General features: G+C 47.2%; 5 protein-coding genes across 8 annotated transcripts in view; 3 read left to right on the plus strand and 2 right to left on the minus strand.

Annotated features, from left to right (window-relative positions):
• Window positions 1-18,671, minus strand: part of LOC126559328 (complexin) — a 553,464-nt gene that overhangs the window by 306,960 nt on the left and 227,833 nt on the right. The window lies entirely within an intron of this gene.
• The window catches only part of LOC126556746 (attractin), a 317,924-nt gene that overhangs the window by 185,509 nt on the left and 113,744 nt on the right, over window positions 1-18,671 (plus strand). The window lies entirely within an intron of this gene.
• LOC126557182 (ATP-dependent RNA helicase SUV3 homolog, mitochondrial) overlaps window positions 1-18,671 on the plus strand; it is a 304,903-nt gene that overhangs the window by 28,552 nt on the left and 257,680 nt on the right. The window lies entirely within an intron of this gene.
• LOC126559611 (intermembrane lipid transfer protein VPS13B) lies at window positions 221-15,915 on the minus strand. Its single transcript, XM_050215781.1, has 6 exons — window positions 12,947-15,915; window positions 9,732-12,869; window positions 7,825-9,664; window positions 7,009-7,668; window positions 3,323-3,537; window positions 221-3,236 (listed from the first exon to the last, which is right to left on the minus strand). Exons 1-6 carry the CDS (start codon window positions 15,913-15,915, stop codon window positions 221-223), a joined length of 11,838 nt encoding a protein of 3,945 aa, XP_050071738.1.
• LOC126558233 (alanine--glyoxylate aminotransferase) lies at window positions 5,121-6,941 on the plus strand. The gene is made up of 3 exons (XM_050214204.1): window positions 5,121-5,791; window positions 5,981-6,076; window positions 6,518-6,941. Exons 1-3 carry the CDS (start codon window positions 5,121-5,123, stop codon window positions 6,939-6,941), a joined length of 1,191 nt encoding a protein of 396 aa, XP_050070161.1.

Consider the following 18,671-nt stretch of genomic DNA (forward strand, 5'->3'; position numbering starts at 1 on the left):
ATTCTTGCCAACGCAATGGCAGCGCAACCATGTGACAGATAAGTTTAAGTACACGTTTCAATGCCACTTTTTCAATAAAACTTGAAACGGTTTGGAACACACACACCCACTTCCGGATGTGAGCCTTTTTATTGAGGTATATGGATATGTCTCTACATGCCAGCTCTTACCGTTTACGTGTTGAATAATTTATCCCTTGATTAACCTATGACTCAAACCACTAACACTCGAATGGAAGAAAAGCTACGCCATCTTCCGGTTTGCTCCGTCCAAACTCACCGTCCACGGTACGCTTCAATAGATTCACGTACGTGATAAGATACTGGACCAGATTTTCGTCCAGAAAGATCACAATCTTCCGCTCACTATCATCACTCGACGCATCGTCCCGTTCGGTTTCATCACAATCGTCTTCCAGCATTCGGTCCATCGCTGTAGTTGAACTGGTTTCATCATTCAGCAGCAGTCCCGATCGGTCCATTCCATCGTCTGGTGGGCCGCTAGTAGCACTGGACGATCGTTCGATATCTAGCACGACCGATTGCTGATCGATTACTGTTGGCTCGATCACACTATCATCCAAACCGACCACCGGGTCCTCGTTTTGCTCCAACTGTCTCACGTTAGTTGTTGAGATATTTGGCCTGTTCCCTGTGCCGGCCTTTCCGTAGGAGGACTGCGCCACATTACCAATGATGCGTGGAAGTTGCATCGTTGAATCGCGCACAAAATCGTACGTTCGGCTCGAAATCGGATACTGATCATAGTCCGAGCAAGGTGGAGGCGGCAACTTTGGACGTACACGTATAACGAGCCGTGTCGCATCACTGTCCTCGTCCGTGTCGAAAAACACCGTCTTAGGGTCGAGCACCTCAAGCAGCTGACATTCGTGTACATCGTAAAGCACGAACGCTTTACTGTAGATGGCCACCAGCACTAGCCGATATTCGCCGTGCGTGGCCAGCGTTGCCTGGACGGAGAAGAGCAGCGATCCTTCACCAACGGCTTGTGGTTCCCAGAGCGCTTTGTGAGGGATCGGTTCAAGTCGCTGCAAGGATTGACGGGAGTGGAGTTTCGGTGTGGGCAGGGTGTTGTACCCGACGCTCTGCAGCATTCCTTGTCCGGTTAAAGCGACCAGCTCGGCAGCACCACTGATCGGTTTAGCAAATGCTCCCACGATGCCTTTACCCATGCCTGTTACTACACCGATCGGGTTGGTTGCTTGCAGCGGATGATGTGCCAGTCCACCGACAGCTCCGAGCAAACTGATGCCGAGCCCCGTAAGACCCTGTGTGAATCCATCCGTCATGCCCTGTGGCCGACGGCGTCGTAAAGCATCCGTCCGCTGTACATGTTCCGAATCGAGGGTAAGTCGATCGAGATTGCGCGATACCGATTGGGCCAACTTCGTCACGGAGTTTACTGTACCAGCGGTAATGTTTCGTATCAGCGATGCAGAACCCTGCGTCACTCCGACCAAGAAACCCCAAGGACCACGGAACAGTCCCTGCACCGGTAAGGATACAAAGTCGCGCAGACCGCTCGTGACGGATCGAGCTAACCCGCTCGGACTGCCAAGAATCTCGAGCGAACCGATTACCCAGCCACCGCCAAAGATCGCTCCGGAAAGGTAGTGCATGCCGACCGCATTACCGAACTTGATCGGTAGCGAACGAACCGAGCGGCGTTCGAATGCCGCAAACTCGAGCGGACTATGATCGAGCGCAATGTACAGCCGCATGCAAGCGTGTACGGACAGCAGTACGGCGAGCGGTTCGATGCGGACCGAACGGAATTTGATCGGTTCAGCTAGGTAACTTGACTGCTGTGTAACAGTTCGCGGTATAAGAACTTCCCCGGGTTGGCAACGGATGCGAGTCGGTGCCGTATCACTTTCCCGCTGTTCGTGAAGCATTCCCGTCGGAATGCACTCCATCAGATAGTCCAACAGGACGTTTATGTACGTATCTTCAATGTACGCTCGTATTGGGTTGATCTTAAGACGTAACGCTTCCACCCCAGACCAACCGCCACTTTCATCGTCGTCCTCCACGAGATCACACTCTAGGGTGCAAAGGGCGACCTTGGCCAGCTGTTCCAGTTGATCCTCTAATCGGTAAAAGTTAGGCGATGACTGTCCCGCCATTTTGCGCTGCTTCGTCTCGTGATCTTCACTGCAAAGTACGACCGGGAAATCGTATTCTCCACCCGAGTGCAGTTCATTGTCCACCTGCACGTTGCCACAGAGCAGGGTGGCTTCGTTTGTGCTGCATCCGCGATTTGCTTTCAATCCGATCCGTTCGAAATTGAACGAGATTATGTCCTTCTTGAAGCATGACTGAAGCGGGTCATCGTTGAACAGAGTGATCATGATCGTACGGAAGTAGCTCTGAATGAGCTGCTCTTTCGCATTGCTTGGCGGTTCATTATCCGACGAATCGTACTCGATCGATCGGTAATCTGTGCTCGATGTCGACTCCGATGAGTTTCCACTCGTTGCTACCGATGTGGTTGATTCCGGAGGACGAATCGGATTCGAAAGACGTGTCCGTATATCCTTCGCTGAAAACTCTAAATCCTGACTAATATAATCGATCACCAGTAACGTCGTACGGTTACGCACTCTCATCGCCAGCTTCAGATCTCCGTACAGTGGAATGTTCAAAAATATGCTCTTGTCTTCATCGATCTTTACCGGATGTGACCACCGGATTGCACTGCCACTGACGCACGCAAATATCAATGCTATTTCGGTCATTTCTTGCGGTTCGGGGAAATTATCATCCAGTGTTGGAGGTGTGTAGAAAATCGTCTGCCGGGAACCTACTGTCTGGAACCAGGCGAAATTACTTTCGACCGTTTCCGGCATGGCCGTTGCTGCCTTGTTCGGTTGTACCGTGTCCGACTGTGCGACGTACATGTTAAAATCGGTCCTGTTTTCGATGGCATACGATGGGCACGGATCGTCGTAGATTGAAACGTGCTGCTGACCTTGGTGTGATACGATCGAGAGCGATAATGCGTGATGCTGTCGTCGCCGGTCGGTTGGATCTTCTTGCGGAACGCTTACGCACTTTCTGGCGATGGGTTTGTTGAGGAATATTGGGGCGGAAAATTCATTACCATTCTCGCGCCGCTGGTAGATGGTTAAATAGTGATTGAAGTTAGCGTTGGATTTGATCTTTCCCTTGCGCTGTGACACATTATTAAGCATCGTAATGACCGTTCCTTTGGGACTGTGGAAGAGAGAGTTTAGGAAACCGAAACAATTTGGAGGTAGAATTGATTGTTTTTTTTTTTTTGTTGTATGCACAATACATACTTTTCACTTTTAACGCCATTCTTGGGAAGACTGTAGCAGCAACTATGTGGTCCAGAGTTGCTTAGCTTAAACTGTTCCAACCGTTCGTTCGATGGCAATGCGAACGACCAACAGTGCAAATCGATGCTCGAATAGTTGGTCACGATGAACTGGGAAGCCAAAATAAAGATACGCACTTTGTTTTCCGTTAGCGACGTCAGTACCAAGTTCATAATCTGAAATGAAAAACATGTTTTTCGCATAAGTTTTAAATAAGAACAGAAGAAGCGGTTGATAAGAATAGTCATTTTCTTTTGTGATGTTTCAGACGGAGAGGAAGAGAGAGAAGTCTTTCTCAACCATGACCTATCGAAACTGGTCCAAACAAACCACAGTGACCACATCCCGTACACATTCCTTTTGCGAATTCAATGACCTCGCTTTTCCCATTGACCCACATGAGATAAAGAGCAACATCGTCTGGAATATACGTTTTTATGAATTCTACATGCTCGTGTATCTTTTCTTTTCAATTTAATCTCCAATTGGCCTTCACTGTTAAACTATGCCTGAACACAGTTTTCTATTCTAATAAGCATTTCTTAAATTCTGATATTTTAAAGACCTACCGAAGCATTACAATCCGGCAGGGCTTTTCAGAATCTAGTCCAAATTAGGAAAGGAAGGTTGAATATATCTTGCCTTGGTAACTGCGTGGTATCAGCAAGTCTAGTAGGCTATAAGATGACCTGCGTGCCCTAGAAATAGAAGGTCTTTAAGCCAAACCGAGTTGATTTTTAAAAAAACCTGTCTCATCTTTCAAGCTCCATAATCTCGGCATATGAGATCCTCAAGCATTCTTGTTAGTATTTTTATGAACATTGGAGTCCTAAAGACCGACTGACCGTCTAGAGTTGAGATTCGAACGATCCCGATGGATGTTTGATACTCTCACCTTGCACACCTTGCGTCCATAGTGGCCCTTGAAGTTAACGAGTTGTTGTCCGACGAAGTAACAGGATCTACTGAGGAGGCTAGATGTGGCAAATCTTATAACTGTTATACGTTATCTTATAACTGTTATACTGCTATTTCGTATTTAATCTACGAAATAAATATATCTGAAATCCTTCAACAAATAAACTTGGGCTCATGGTGGAAATCAAGCGGATTCAGACATAAAATAAGTTAAATCTCCAAGATAAGATGCTCTTTTAAGGTTTGAACAAAAAAATATCTCCTGACTAATGTGTCGAATAAATACTGATAAATGACTTCTTTTCCTTGGCTTGTCATAGCTAAGCTACAATACTCATGATTTTACACGATAATTTGTAAACAGTTTACAGAAAAAACGCTCCGAATTAAGTTATGCTGCAAACTCCGTTTACTCAGAGACTTAAAAACAAACACAAAATTTACACGCGACATACGACGCCACGGCATGCGACGAACGCATCTCGCTGGATGACGGTGATGTTGTGCTGCTATGCTCTCACGAGATACGCACCGACTGAATTGTACAGCTGATAACGTATTCGTTTTCGTACCAATCCAACCAATACACTCGAGCATTTTCAGGCTCTCCCACCACCCAACCAGCTGTTAACAGTCGTGTTCGCAAGCAAAACCACATACGCGGCAGATAAGTTAGCGTTTTTCAAACCGAAGGCTCATAAAAACCAGTCCACCGAGACTGGAAACAGCTTAGTCAGTGTGTTTGCAGAGTTTAAGGCAGACAGCCAGAGCTCGTGTGTGAAATACCGGCGAAAGTTTAAAGGGGAACAAATTGTACGGAAACATTCCACTGCACAACACCATGGAGTATCGGGTGAGCGCTCCGGAGGTACTACGCGATCCGCTAGTAGTCCCAGACAAACTGCTAATGGGACCGGGACCTTCCAATGCACATCCACGCGTACTGGAAGCAATGAGTCGTCCGATATTGGGACACCTGCATCCAGAAACGTTGAAAATTATGGACGACATTAAGGCGGGTATGCGCTATCTGTTTCAAACGAACAATGCGGCCACCTTCTGTTTGAGTGCGTCGGGGCATGGTGGTATGGAGGCTACGCTTTGCAACCTGCTCGAGGATGGTGACGTCGTGCTGATCGGACACACCGGTCACTGGGGTGATCGGGCGGCAGATATGGCATCGAGATACGGTGCCGACGTGCATATGGTGCGAGCCACTTCAGGCAGCTCTCTAACGCTGGCCGAAATACGGAAAGGCATCGAAATGTACCGTCCGTCGGTGCTGTTCCTTACGCAGGGAGACTCGTCGACCGGTGTGCTGCAGGGATTGGAGGGAGTTGGTGCACTTTGTAGGGCGAACGATTGCTTACTAATCGTGGACACGGTTGCATCACTTGGCGGTACACCGTTCCATATGGACCAGTGGGAAGTTGATGCAGTGTATACCGGTTCGCAGAAGGTGCTCGGTGCACCACCGGGCATTACACCCATTTCCTTCAACCATCGTGCTGTGTAGGTATTTTGCTGGGGTATTGTTTGTTCACCGCCACCGGCGACGTAATTGTCGTTATCAAATATGCGCCAGGAATGTATTTAGATTAACTACGTTTTTTCTTGGTTTGCTTCTCTTTGGTGATCTGTGGCTATTGTGGCGCTCGTCATGGGACGAAACTACGTATGATCTGACGGAAATATGTGCAGCGAACGGTATACAAGACGTCAGACGAAGGTGAAGGTGTATTATTGGGATATGTTCCTGGTTGGGGACTACTGGGGCTGCTTTGGACGACCACGCATGTAAGTGTACTGATATGACTACATGAACAAAACAATCAATGGCCAATTTGATTAAACACACGTCGGAGCCATCCTTAAGCGATCCGGAGCGGTTCAGGTCGTATTCCCAATTTCAATGAGTTCCGGAGAACCCGTGGATGCATCAAAGTATCGTAGGTTCGGGTCGACTTCTAGGTGCAATAGATTCGGGATGACCATATGTTTTGCTGCACCTACCGGTCTATCTTAATTCATTGCACTCAAAGATCGAATTTGTTTACTATAGGAAAGAACCAAGTTCCGGATCGATCCGTAAAAAGAGTCGTATGACCCATCGCTAGTTTTTATCTACATTAATTTTGAAAAAATGCAACAGCAAAATCTACGATTCTTTTAATTTGGATTAAAAAAAACTGCGACAATTATTTAACAAAATGTCTTTTTCTTCTTCACCATTCACAGCTACCACCACACGATATCTTCTACCCTTCTGTACGGTTTACGCGAAGCGATAGCGCTTGCCTGTGAAGAATCGATCCCATCCCTCATTTCCCGCCACCAGGACTGTGCCCGCCGGCTGTACGATGGACTACTAGCCATGGGATTCGAGCTGTACGCACAGGAACGCGACCGTTTGGCTACCGTCACCACCATTCGAGTGCCGACCGGTGTTGACTGGCTAAATGTTTCGCAGCACGCAATGAAAACCTATCTGGTGGAGATAAGCGGAGGGCTTGGACCGACCGCTGGGCAAGTATTTCGCATCGGGTTGATGGGACAGAACGCAACCAGCGAGCGAGTAGACCGTGTGTTGCAGGTATTTCGAGACTCTATTAAAGCAGTGAAGCCTGATTTTGTGTTCCGCAGAGGTGCATCAAAAATGTAAAAAAATGTGTATACAATGCCGCGATTGGAAAATAAATCAATGTTACCAGATGTTGTGAACCACTTACCCCGAATTCCGTACGAATAGTGATGTCAATTGAGCCTTCCAGCGGTAAAACGGCACATCCGTTGGTCGATTGTTTCTTCGTGTCTGTGCTGTCGATGTAGATCAGTTCGGAATGCAACGGTTGGCCAATGCTGACACTCATTTCTAGTGTAAAACCCGTCTCCACGTGGAATGGCATTATGAGGCTGTTCGGTGCGATAATGTTCACATCGCTGGTTGTATGATTTCGGAGCCTTACTTCACAACCGAGCTGGTTTATAAACAATGCCCAAGGGGCTATGTTAAGCATCAAACAGCAGGACATTTCGTAGGCAGCGGAACAGTGGTACACCGGGAACGTTGCTTCTTGTATGGAATTTTCTCGCCTCCATCGTAGCTCTTCCTCCCGCGAGCAAGGCCAATCGGGTAACCGTCGACCGTTCCGTAACGCTTCCAGTGCATTTTCGACGTTACGGCATCGGGCCGGTACTTGGAAAAACGTTTTCCCATCAATCAATCGATACGATAGCAGAGCCTTACGTTTGTCCTCTCCACGGGGAGAGTTAAAATCCATACGAAAGGAAAGCTCATGCTCTTCGGAGTATGTGCCCGCCATGTTAAGTTGTCTCCGCTGTCCTTGTCCGTAAATCGAAAACGATTGATCAAGTTTTTCCTCGTACGCCTGGTGTGAGAGAGAAAGAAAGGGATGAAATTAAAAAGGGTTCCAATGCAGTATTCCATCGCTTTCTACGAAGACGCAAGATGACAAGATGGCTAATAGTGCTATCAATACTGAATTTTTGAACTTCATCGCGGCTAATTCTCACAGTTAACTTACCGTGGTGTTAACGGTCAGGAACGATTCCACCATAAACAGTGGCCAAACGATCACCAGCACACGTTCGAGCACTTCACCATTCACCGTCGGTGCTACCTTGCTGTCGATCAGCTTTTCTCGCACAATCCTCACCCAATAGCTAATGTAGCCTTCGCGTGTTATCGTCGATGTCGGTATCTTCACCAGGTACGGCATGCTGCCACCGTTCGTAATTTCGCGCAGTGGAACATCGCCCGACCAAACCACACGGCCATCTTCACCATCGATCGCAATGTTAATAGTTTGCTGATTTTTATTGTTGGCTGGTGAAAATAAATTCGCACTATCGTTTGCGGGCACCTGGAAGTTGGTCGTCGTGTAGTTACGATCACTGTTTGGCACAATTTTGTAATAGCGATACTGGAACTTTAGTCGCTGCGAAGTCATATTGTAGAAACTAATCTGTCCTTCGATTGTGATGGTACGCTGAATGTTACTGCCAGCGCTACCATCTGCGGTGAGCGACTCTGTCCGGATTAGGAGCATCTTTTCATCTTCCATATCTTCCTCGTAGATCGGTTGTACACACACCTGCTGTAAACCGTCCGTTGACACATCGAACGGTTCCGTCGTGACCTGTGTGTTTCCTTCGGTGAAGTATAGCTGCAGCTGTTGACGTTGGCGGCAACTTCGAAATCCGTACAAACAGAGCTCGTTTGGGCCGAGATAAATCATTTCCGTGGTACCGGTCTGACCAAACTTGATGCCCAACTGTGTGCGATTACAAACGATATATCTGCTGTACAACACAAAGGACGATTCTTCGCCCGTCGTCGACATGCTACGATTCCACATTCGTTCCGCTACCGCTAGGTTGTACCCAATCGAAGGACCGTACCGTAAGCAAATATCATCCGTAATCGTGCGCAGCTCAGCTGATCGTTCACCAATCCATCCGTAAGCTTTCATATTGCTTACTTCCAGTGCATTTTCGAACGTAAAGTAGTTGTAATCGAGCAGATCGCAGTGCAAATTAAACTCGGCACTCACGAACAGTTCCAGATTATCGTAAATCGTGCACTGTCCGCGCAATCGATGTGCATTAAGCATTAGGAATTTGTGAGCATTGAAATCCGCCGACTCTCTGCACAGTCGATATCGTTCGAACGGTTTCGGTAAGGGTCGGTCGGGATGTACGGACACATGATTGAACAGGTTCACCTGCACTGGCTTCACGTCGATCGTTACCTCCAGATTCGGTACTAGCGCCGCACTAAACATGGAGTCCACCCGCATGCATGCAACGAAGATTTTTGGATGTAAGCGATACGGCAAGCTTACCACACGCTGTCCGGGTAGGTAAGAACTGTCCGTAAGTACATCGGTGAGCGTTGTGAGCAGTGTTCTGCCCAGACCATTTGTGGCGCGCTGCTGTCCGGCATCTTCACTTCTCTCGTTCGTACCATTTCGCATCATGCTAATTCCGTCGTCGTCTTCGTCATCTCGTGACCGAGCCAATCCCTCATCGTAAACCACGTTCTGGGTCATAACGATTCTCCAAATGGCCGATGCAATCTTGCGCTGCGGTAACTTGAGAAACGTTTTCTCATTTTCCGACAGGGTGAATTGACACACCTCCACGAAGTTACCGCTTATTTCAGTGAAATGCTCCAGCTTGCACTGAATGTTAACGGATTTGGTTGTGTTCATCGGGACGGGATACACGATCACCTGGTGTAGGGCTCTCGGCTGTGGATAACGCCAACAGATGATGCCTACCTCGCGGTTAATGATTTTTATCTGATAAGGCAGTGGAAGTTCGTTAGCTTTCATACTTTCTATGAATTGGAATGCTCCGGCCCTGGAAACGAGTGAGAAAAAAAAATTAATAAAAGCGACAATAACGAGATACACCGACTCTCGTTCACCTCAGATCATCCTGGTAGTATTCTTCCTGCATCTCTTTCGTACGCCGCTGCTGAAATCGTGGCGGCACGATCGGTATAAGCAATTCCCGGCTTGGTGTCATGTTTGCGCTTTGTACCGTCGACACGGAATCCTTACGATCGGTTTCTTCATCCCGCCTTAATGCGTCCAACATTTCGCTCTGGATTAGCTCCAGTTGTTGAAAGATGTAAGGAATTAGGTCCAGCTGTAGGTAGGACGATTGAAGCTTTATCTGTACGAGTGGGTCACGCTTCCAGTATTCCTGTGCAAGCGTCAACTGTAGCTTGAAGGAAAACGGATGTAGAATGACGAATGTTCCGGCACTGAGGAGTAGTTCGGCAAGTTCCAGCTCAAATACGATACGCTCCGGACGTTCCTGTACCCTTATCGTTGAGTTGACGGAAGAAAACGATAATTTCATGTTGTACGATGAGGGCCGATTGGTGTCCTCTTCCAGCAAATGCACCAAAACTTGTGACAGACCTATTTGGATCTTTTCCACATCAAATAGGTGTGTTTTAATGACCAGAAACTTATTACCGCTCAATACTGGTTTCGGCAACGGTTTGGGTGTTCCCGTTTGACGTTGCTTGTTTGTCTTCGGTGGCGTAAACAGATTATCCAACGAATCGACTAGTTCCATAATCTTTTTCACTTTCCCATGGGAAATGGTTAGCTTAATGGGTCGCTTAAAATCCACCTTCAGCTCACGGCTCTTTTTGGTCAAGCTGTTTACGAAGCGTGTTTTGACGATTGGCTGAGCAATTCCCAGCTCATCCGGTTCACCGGTAACCGTTTTAACGATCGCCAGTTCGTCTACTTCGAGCGTCAAATCGAACAGTGACAGCTGAAGGACACGTTCCAGCAGGTTTAGTGAGACGAGTGCATTTGGTTGTACTAGCACCAGCTTTAAAGACGGCGCCACACTGCTCCGATCGCACTGCTGTGTGTACAAATTCACCTTAAAGTAACCTCCGAGCAGGCAAACCTCGTACGGAACGATTGCCACGCTTGGTTGTGCCAGGGAAGACGCGGTTCGCGAGCGTAACGGTTTCGATGAACTTTCCGAAGAAATAGAAGATATTTTACGCTGTCGCTGGTTACCACTCCTTCTACTACCGCTCGAAATGGGCCGCTTGCCATCGGACGTTCGGTAAGACTCCAGTCCCGAATCTTCCTCAAACCGGGAAAGCTTTGAGTTGCTCCGACGAACCCGTGTCGAGGGTACCGAGTCGCGAAACGATTTCACCGATTCCCGTCCCGTATCTTCACCACTCGGAGCATTCGAGGTAAACGTAAGCAAACTTCCAGCATCCACCGAGCTATTACTACGCGACATTGGTGGCACAGAGGCCAGTTCCGTATGGTGGGAAAATTCTCCATCGATAGAGGCAGGAAACAGATAGTCTCCGATCTGTTTGGCTTTGCTTAGCAATTTTTCGGCTAGTCGTAACTGTTCCAGGTCTAAGTCGACTACCAAATCCGACATGCAGTTTAACTCTACCGCACGGCTACAGATCAGCACGTTTTTGAAGATTATACACGGTGCATAGATGGCGGAAAAGTTGAACTCTTTAAATACGGTCACAACGTCGAAATGTGAGGTGCGCTGAACGCCTTGTCGAAGATTGTTCCATTCGAATGCTGGATTATCGTGATGGGTGGTGGATGTTTGCTGATCGTGCAGATACGTCACCACATCAGTCCAGACAGCCGTACTGAGCGAGATTTCCTTCAGCAGCAGTTCGTACTGACGATCTTCGATTTTCGATCCGGGAACGTTTAAGATGCGCATCTGAGCCGCTTTCGTGTACACGTCCGGACGTAATGGAACACGGCAGATTGGATTTTCTACATTGTACTGCACGGTCACATTATTCACCTTTAGGATGTAAACTGAACAATCGGCACGATCTTCAGACGAACCTGACCGTAGCGGAAGGTACACCGTAATACCCTTACTGGAAAACAGTATCAGTGGTAGGTCTTTCACACCCAGCACAGAATTGGTATTTGTATCCCTATCCGCCATATTCGACGGTTGCTCTTGTGTGCCAGCTTGCAAGACATTCATTATCTGCACACACTCCCCGAGCAAATCAAGATCCAAACGTAGATCAACCTGCTCCATCTTAATCAGCACCTCCACGAGCGTTTCATTATGTTCCCTCGATCGTCTCACCGTGTCCCACTTGGTGTGCACGTTTTGTGTTTCGGCCCGCGTTATAACCATGTAGAAGAATGTATCCGTACCGGTCGCTTTGCTCGTTTCGCTTGTCTCACCCGTTTGCACCGTTAGGGCAAGCGCTTCGTTACGCACCCAGCCACTTGTGCCTTGCCATTCGTAACATGCACCACTCATGCCACCAATTTTGGCTTTCATCTGTGAGTATACTTCCTGCTTGTCTAGCGAGTAAATAATATCTTCTAGCCCGATCTTAAGCTTGATGCGTTCTTTGCGCGCTCCGGTATTACTTTCGTCCCGTGTGATGCAACTTACGGTAAGCTTTGAGAAGGTCCACTGTAACCATAGCGAGGGCATCATACGGGTGGTTCCAGTTTCCGCTGTAGTCGTTTTTTCTTTAAGCGTTTCCTCCGATCCTCCGCTGGAATTGTGAGCAATGTCAAGGAATTCTCGCAAATCTATTGCCGCGATCGAACTACCAGCGCCCGGAAGTTGTGGGATTTCAAGGAACGGTTGGACGGTTTCCGCTTTACCACGTTCGTCAGGATCGCTGCCAACGCTTTGCACCATCGGTAGTTGCATTATTCGATCCAATGTGGTCCTCAACAGTATCAGCTGTTCCTTCACTAAAGTCACTCGAAACGGTGAGGTATCGATGTGGAAACAAGCCGAAGAACAGAAGGCAGCTTTCGCTGGCGTGTGGTCATCGTTGAATGTAAGCACCATCGAAATGTTTGTGGTCGTTTCATCGAGCAGCTTGTTCATCTCGCCATTCTGATACGTCCAGCTCGATGCGTTTGCGAGCGAAATAGTCCAGGGGAAACTATCTTTCTCCAGCGGCCAGACGGATTTAGCGATACTGATCGGAAATCGGTTAATATAACCGGACAGTGTTTGGCACTTGAAGGCAGAGTTTACAGAGATCAGCGGAAGTCTACAGGAAAAGGGAAAAGAAAACGTTAGAGAGACAGGTAATAATCTCCGTTTTTTGTCATTTTTTTTTTTACTCACTTAATCATGAATATTTCATTCTGTCCAAATTCATCTTCTAGCGAGTCGCTAAGCGAATGGAAGATAATATTGTTCAGCGGCAGGCACACGGTAAAGTGGCTCACTTCCAGATGAAAAATGATCCTTTTCGCCAACTTTGCCCAAAACTGTTTATCTTCGGGATTATTCACCAGTTCTGTTGATCCGGCGCTACTATGCTTCGTTGTATCAACATCGTCTACACCGATTGTAGATGCTGGTCGTCCGTGCACGATAGGCCCTCCTCCACCCGGAACGCCCACCTTACCCGAACTTGAGTGAACGGATGTAGCCGGCGCTGAGTGTTCCTTCTTTTCATCGCTTCTCGTTACCGGCCGTAGATTGTGCAGCTGGACCGAACGATGGGTATGTTTCGAGGAAGATCCACCGGCACGTCGACGAGAATCTTGCAAAAGAATCGCCCGCTGCCATAGATCCAAAAAGGCAAGAAAATTCGGATCCAAATTCAGGCTCATGTCCAGCAACTTCGCATACAACAACGGTGGATGCTCGATGGTGGTATCAAGCTGTTTAGGCAGCTGGAAAATTACGGTAAGAAAGTCCTCCTCCGTGGAATGATCTGGCCATAGCGCTGTTAGTGATTTTTCGTCTGCTGCATCGTGTTGATACGTGAGAAGTTTTAAATTGCGGGCCAATAGTTTGTAGCAATCGGTCCGATCTGCTTCAACTTTGCGCAGATGGATGAACGAAAGAAGCAAGTCCGCCGTAGGAAGCGGAAGTTGCTGTTGCAATGGTTCCCAATCGATAGTGCATGATTCCTGTTGCGCCAAAAGTGAACTTACGGTGGATGTCGCCGTAAGTGCTTGCAGTGGATTGGCGATTACCTTCAAATCTGTTACCGTAAGGTTGTGTTCTGCTTTGTTAAGCTCCCCGTTGTGCCACAGAGCTGGATGGATTAACATGCGCTGCTGGTAGTTCATGCTGATCGCCGTTGCTATGGTTGCATCGTTCCATCGCGGATGATGAAGTTTCATCTGAAGTCGCTCCAAATTGCCGGAAATCGATTGATAGCAGGCATCGAACAGTTTTACCGGTGGTTCCGGTAATTGGCAGGTTGTGTAGACGAGCCGATTTGGGTACAGTGGGGCCAGGATGTTGCATTCAACTCGATTTAGCTGCATGGTGATCGATGGTCGCGGAACAGGGTTTTGTATCTTCCCGCTACTGTGCTTTCGCAGCAACAAATTCTCCTGTCCATGATCGAATGAATGCAACTCAACCGTGGGACTCTGCAGCGTGATGTGGATCTGACGTAGAGGAATTTCCGCCATAAGAGCATCGTAATCTTCCGAGGAAGGCGGTGGAAGCTGCGACAAGGTTGGCATCGGTTTGTCCTCATAGTACGGTGGATACTCGTAGAAATCCTTGTACGATGCAAGCGTCTGGAATCGATGGATCGTATCGGCCGAGATTTTCGCCCGAAAACGGCCCACAAACACGCGTATCATGTACTTCTCTGCCAGATTGCTAAACTCTAGATCGCTTCCAAACTCGGACGTTCTTCTATCGTCCGGCAGTTCTACCTCGTGGATGAGGTCGATTGCAATGGCAGGAAATTTCCGCAACAAATGCTCCTGGCTGAAACTGCTCAGATGATAATTCCAGTTCACATTATACTTCCGATTACCTCCAGAACTATCGCTGAAGAACGACTGCTCTAGATGCGTTTCACCATCTTGTTGTGTCTCGATGGATTCGAATATTTCCTTCACGCTACCCTCCCGATGGCCACAGGGACAATCTTCTACAGATTGTACCTGGACGCGCGATATTCCTAGCGTCACGTTGAACCACTTCAGCCCACAAGCTATCATTTCGCCGTAAAAGTTGTAAAAATCGAACCGCAATATTGGATGGTACTTGATCTTTTTGGTCGTGCCCATCATTCCATCGCCGATCAGTTCCTGCGTTTTGAAGATTATTCTCAGCTGATCGATGTACAGCCCGGTGTGCAATACGCGAAAATCGTGCTGCTCGGAATGATCGCTTTCGTGCTCTTCGGGGAAGAAAGATGGAAGCAAATTCCAGGCCCACGATAGTAGCGACTCTTGGCCACTTTCATCTTCCACATCCAGGCCTCCTTCAGCGGTAGGTAGGGCTGGTTCGCTTTTAATTTTGCCCTGCTTTAACGCCAGGGCTAAATCAAACAGCCGCATCAACATTGGAAACTGTTGTGAGGATACGTTAAAGTCGAGAAATTTGGAATGTACGTCGATGCGGGTCAACGAGGAGCGATCGTGCGATGAAACGTTGTACCTCACCAGCATACGGAGTTGTAGCGTGCTACGGTACAGAACCGGTTCCTGACAAACCTCGATCTTACCCGCAGAGTTCCGTTTGTCCAAGCAAATCGTTAGATCGACGATGTTGATCAACTTCCGGAGGGATACTTTTGTCGGGGACATGTCGATAAACGCCGGATTCCAGTTTCCATCGGCCGATTCCATCGAAAGATGCTGGATGTTCATGGACACGACAATGTCCTCCTCCACATACTTCAGTATCACATTATGGCATCGGATTGTAATGTTGTTCGCTATCTTACTTATCAACGATGCCATATAACCCGGTGGAGGAGTTTCTTCCGTGCTTTTACCCTTTCGCGGAGGTTCCCGCTTTGGCCCGACGTTCCGTTCATTTGTGTCGCGTAGCTTCAGCACAAACTCTATCGTATTGATAGTGATGACAATCGGTTCCGACGCGATCTTTGTCCACGGTACGCGTATGCCGAGCTCATGAATGTGGCCGGATAGGAAATTAAACGGTAGCTGCAGCTCCTCCTCAAGCACGTCCAGCTTTAGGTCCAGATTTTGAAATACCACTTCGCCACCCCATAGCGATAGCTGGGAGTCTTCGGGACGGATGTTTTTCACGTACTTTTCAACGTAACTCAGAATGATCGGAGTGATGTAAGATTCGATTTTGAACATCGTTGTGTCCACCTGTACCGCTATGCAGGTCCACGTGCACGGTTCGTAATGATACACCTAAACTTAAACACTCTTTATGCGGTCTCGCACTGACCGAATTGCACCAGGAATGGATGATAAATTCTCTTTTGATCCGCACTGGCGCGGCGCGTTATCGCATGTTGAGTTCGATATGGATAAAGAACCCTCTGGAATTGTATCCGTCGAACGAGTACACTGTACTTCTTTAACTGGAGAGTTGTTCGATACAGCGTTACTGATAAGAAATTCAATACCGGGACGTGAATTTGGACTAGTTCACTTCTAATTTTTACCCGAATGCTGCAATTCTCGTTACTATGCCGTGTCAGTCGGGGAATGTTTACACATTTCGATGAGAAGTAGCCGTCGATTATCAACAGTATTGCACATATTCTGCGGCTACTTTTCCACGCAACGGGAGTATATCAAACGAAAACTGTATGATTCACCACCGCCATGCACGAAAATTGCACAGTTGGCACGACTGTTTAGCAACACACCAGAATTTCCAGCCCCAGTTAAGGCCCGATACAATAAATAAAAGATTACACGTGCCGTGGAGGGTGCACTTGGGATGGAGCGAAAGGTGGGCCACACATCGTACGATGCTGCCTGTTTTGTTTTTTTTTTTTTTCTTTTCGCAACACCTTATTTTGCTTGTCTGCTGCCGGCGCGACACTTTTCAGATGAAAATGTTGTTGTGTTCCACCGCAATATCAACAAACGCAATCAGTGATCTGACAGCAAAACGCCCGTAACGCCCAATGTGTTTATGGTGTGGAGTTAAAAAGGAGTATGTAACGCCCGAGTAACGTGTTTACATGGCGAAAGAGTTTGAAATGCCCGTTTCATCTAGCATAATTGTACACTGAATTATTTATCTATTTTTTAAGTTTTGGTATTAAACAAGATTACCAAGACTTTCGATTCGATTATCGTGATGGTACAGCCGCAGGTGGTCCTGTTATTTTCGTTAATGTGAGATGAACGCACCTTTTGAAGCTGTCCAAAACTTCGCTTATCCTGGGTCAGAGTCCTATAGGCAGTTAACGTAGTGAAGTCGTCACAGTTGCATCAAAGATTTAAACCTATCGGACATATCGCATCCGGTATGATATCTAATGTACATTTTGTAATGTACCGATTTATTTTAATCCTCGAGAAGCTCAAATTTATCAAGTGGACGAAAGAAATCCCAGACGAACGTTAATCATATCAAACAGATATGAAAAGATCTGGAAAGCATCTCCCACTGGAGCATCTGCAATCTATCTTACTGAGTGCACTTCTGCTCTGGAAGTGGAAATAAGCATTCAAGTGGCTTTAAGCATCAGTGGTATCCGGATTTCCTACATTCTTTAATATTTTATTACGCTACTGCTGAATGGGGCAATGTGGTAATGTGAAACTTGTTTACGAAACAAGTTTCGCTAGTTTAATAAAACACTTCTCTAACACATACACTACCATAAGCTTGCAAACAAACTATGGCATAATACCTTAACAATGTGACCAAGATCCACGATCAAGATCAACGTGGTAACGAGGAAGTCTGTAAGTTTTTTAGCTTTCTTTCCACGATTAGCCCCGCAGCATAGTAAGGCGGCCATGTTGAACGGCCTACGCACACGTGTTTCTTTGCTTCTTTTAACTACCCCAGCACACACGTTGGCATGTATCGTATCGTTTTCATCCTGTCTTCACCGTGTTCTTGTTCTTGGGGGGGTGTGTATTCTTGGGGGCTCGTTCTCGATACGAGCGAACTCTACGCAACAATTCCACATCGTGTGGATAGTCGCCATCGTCGTCGTCGTCGTCGTCTAATGAATGTTTTATTTATACAACCAGACAGACGGCGGTCCCTAGCAGTACAGAGAAAGAGCGAGAGGGATAAATAAAATAGGGGATGACCGACGACATGGTCCCGAGTTCGCGTGGTTTCCGTCTCATACTGTACGTTTAGTTTTTTGTTTCACATTAACCTTTAAATTCCAATCCAAAACTCTTGCTTCAATCGTCTTAAAAACCGGTAGCTTTTGTTCAAAATCAAAAACTTCCCGACGTATTGCGTTGTGTTTGATTGAGATGTCGTCATGCTTACCTCAGAACCGTGGGTCTGGGACGATGACGTGGGTCCTTTGCCTCTACACACGGCTAGAATTCGTGCTCTCTTGCCATGACGTCATGAAAAGGTGAGCGGGAAAACACCTCCACATCTTGCGCCAATTTCCGACCTCTCTCACTCACTCCCAGGAAAAACAAACTTTTCCGACACCAGTATCCAATTTCTTTTGGACAATCAATCTACCAGCGTGCAAGGACATTTGGAGGTTATCTGGATAGCATCTCCGAATTGTATCATCGTATGGGCGGGAAAAACAGGCCACACAATTTGAGGTAAAGTTTCGTCAGGACTTGGATCGGTCCTCGGTTGGATTCCTTCCAACAATAGCATACAAACAGTACGCGCTGGATACACCACAAACAGCGATCAGCGTATTTACGATTTCCTAAAATAGAACTGCAACCATTTTTACTACCATTTCAAGTAATATCGTACGCATTACCGACCAGATGGAGATCGGCTGGGTGTCCGATCGCAATATATTATTCATTCGCTGATAACCTTTTAAGTTCGTTTGGAAATCATTCAATGTCTCGGCATAGCACTCGCCATTTAAAATTCAATGTTCGCAGGAAGTGGCAACGTCGTTGCGCAATGGCATGTCAAGTGT

This window comes from Anopheles maculipalpis, chromosome 2RL (assembly GCF_943734695.1).
Source record: "Anopheles maculipalpis chromosome 2RL, idAnoMacuDA_375_x, whole genome shotgun sequence".
Taxonomy (NCBI): domain Eukaryota; kingdom Metazoa; phylum Arthropoda; class Insecta; order Diptera; family Culicidae; genus Anopheles; species Anopheles maculipalpis.

Coding starts and splice junctions, on each gene's coding strand:
- LOC126558233 (XM_050214204.1), top strand. CDS start 5,121: ATGGAGTATCGGGTGAGCGCTCCGGAGGTACTACGCGATCCGCTAGTA. Junction 5,792..5,980: donor TCCTTCAACCATCGTGCTGT/GTAGGTATTTTG, acceptor AAATATGTGCAG/CGAACGGTATACAAGACGTC. Junction 6,077..6,517: donor TGCTTTGGACGACCACGCAT/GTAAGTGTACTG, acceptor CACCATTCACAG/CTACCACCACACGATATCTT.
- LOC126559611 (XM_050215781.1), bottom strand. CDS start 15,915: ATGTTCAAAATCGAATCTTACATCACTCCGATCATTCTGAGTTACGTT. Junction 9,665..9,731: donor TACTACCAGGATGATCTGAG/GTGAACGAGAGT, acceptor ACTCGTTTCCAG/GGCCGGAGCATTCCAATTCA. Junction 3,237..3,322: donor AATGGCGTTAAAAGTGAAAA/GTATGTATTGTG, acceptor TCTCTTCCACAG/TCCCAAAGGAACGGTCATTA.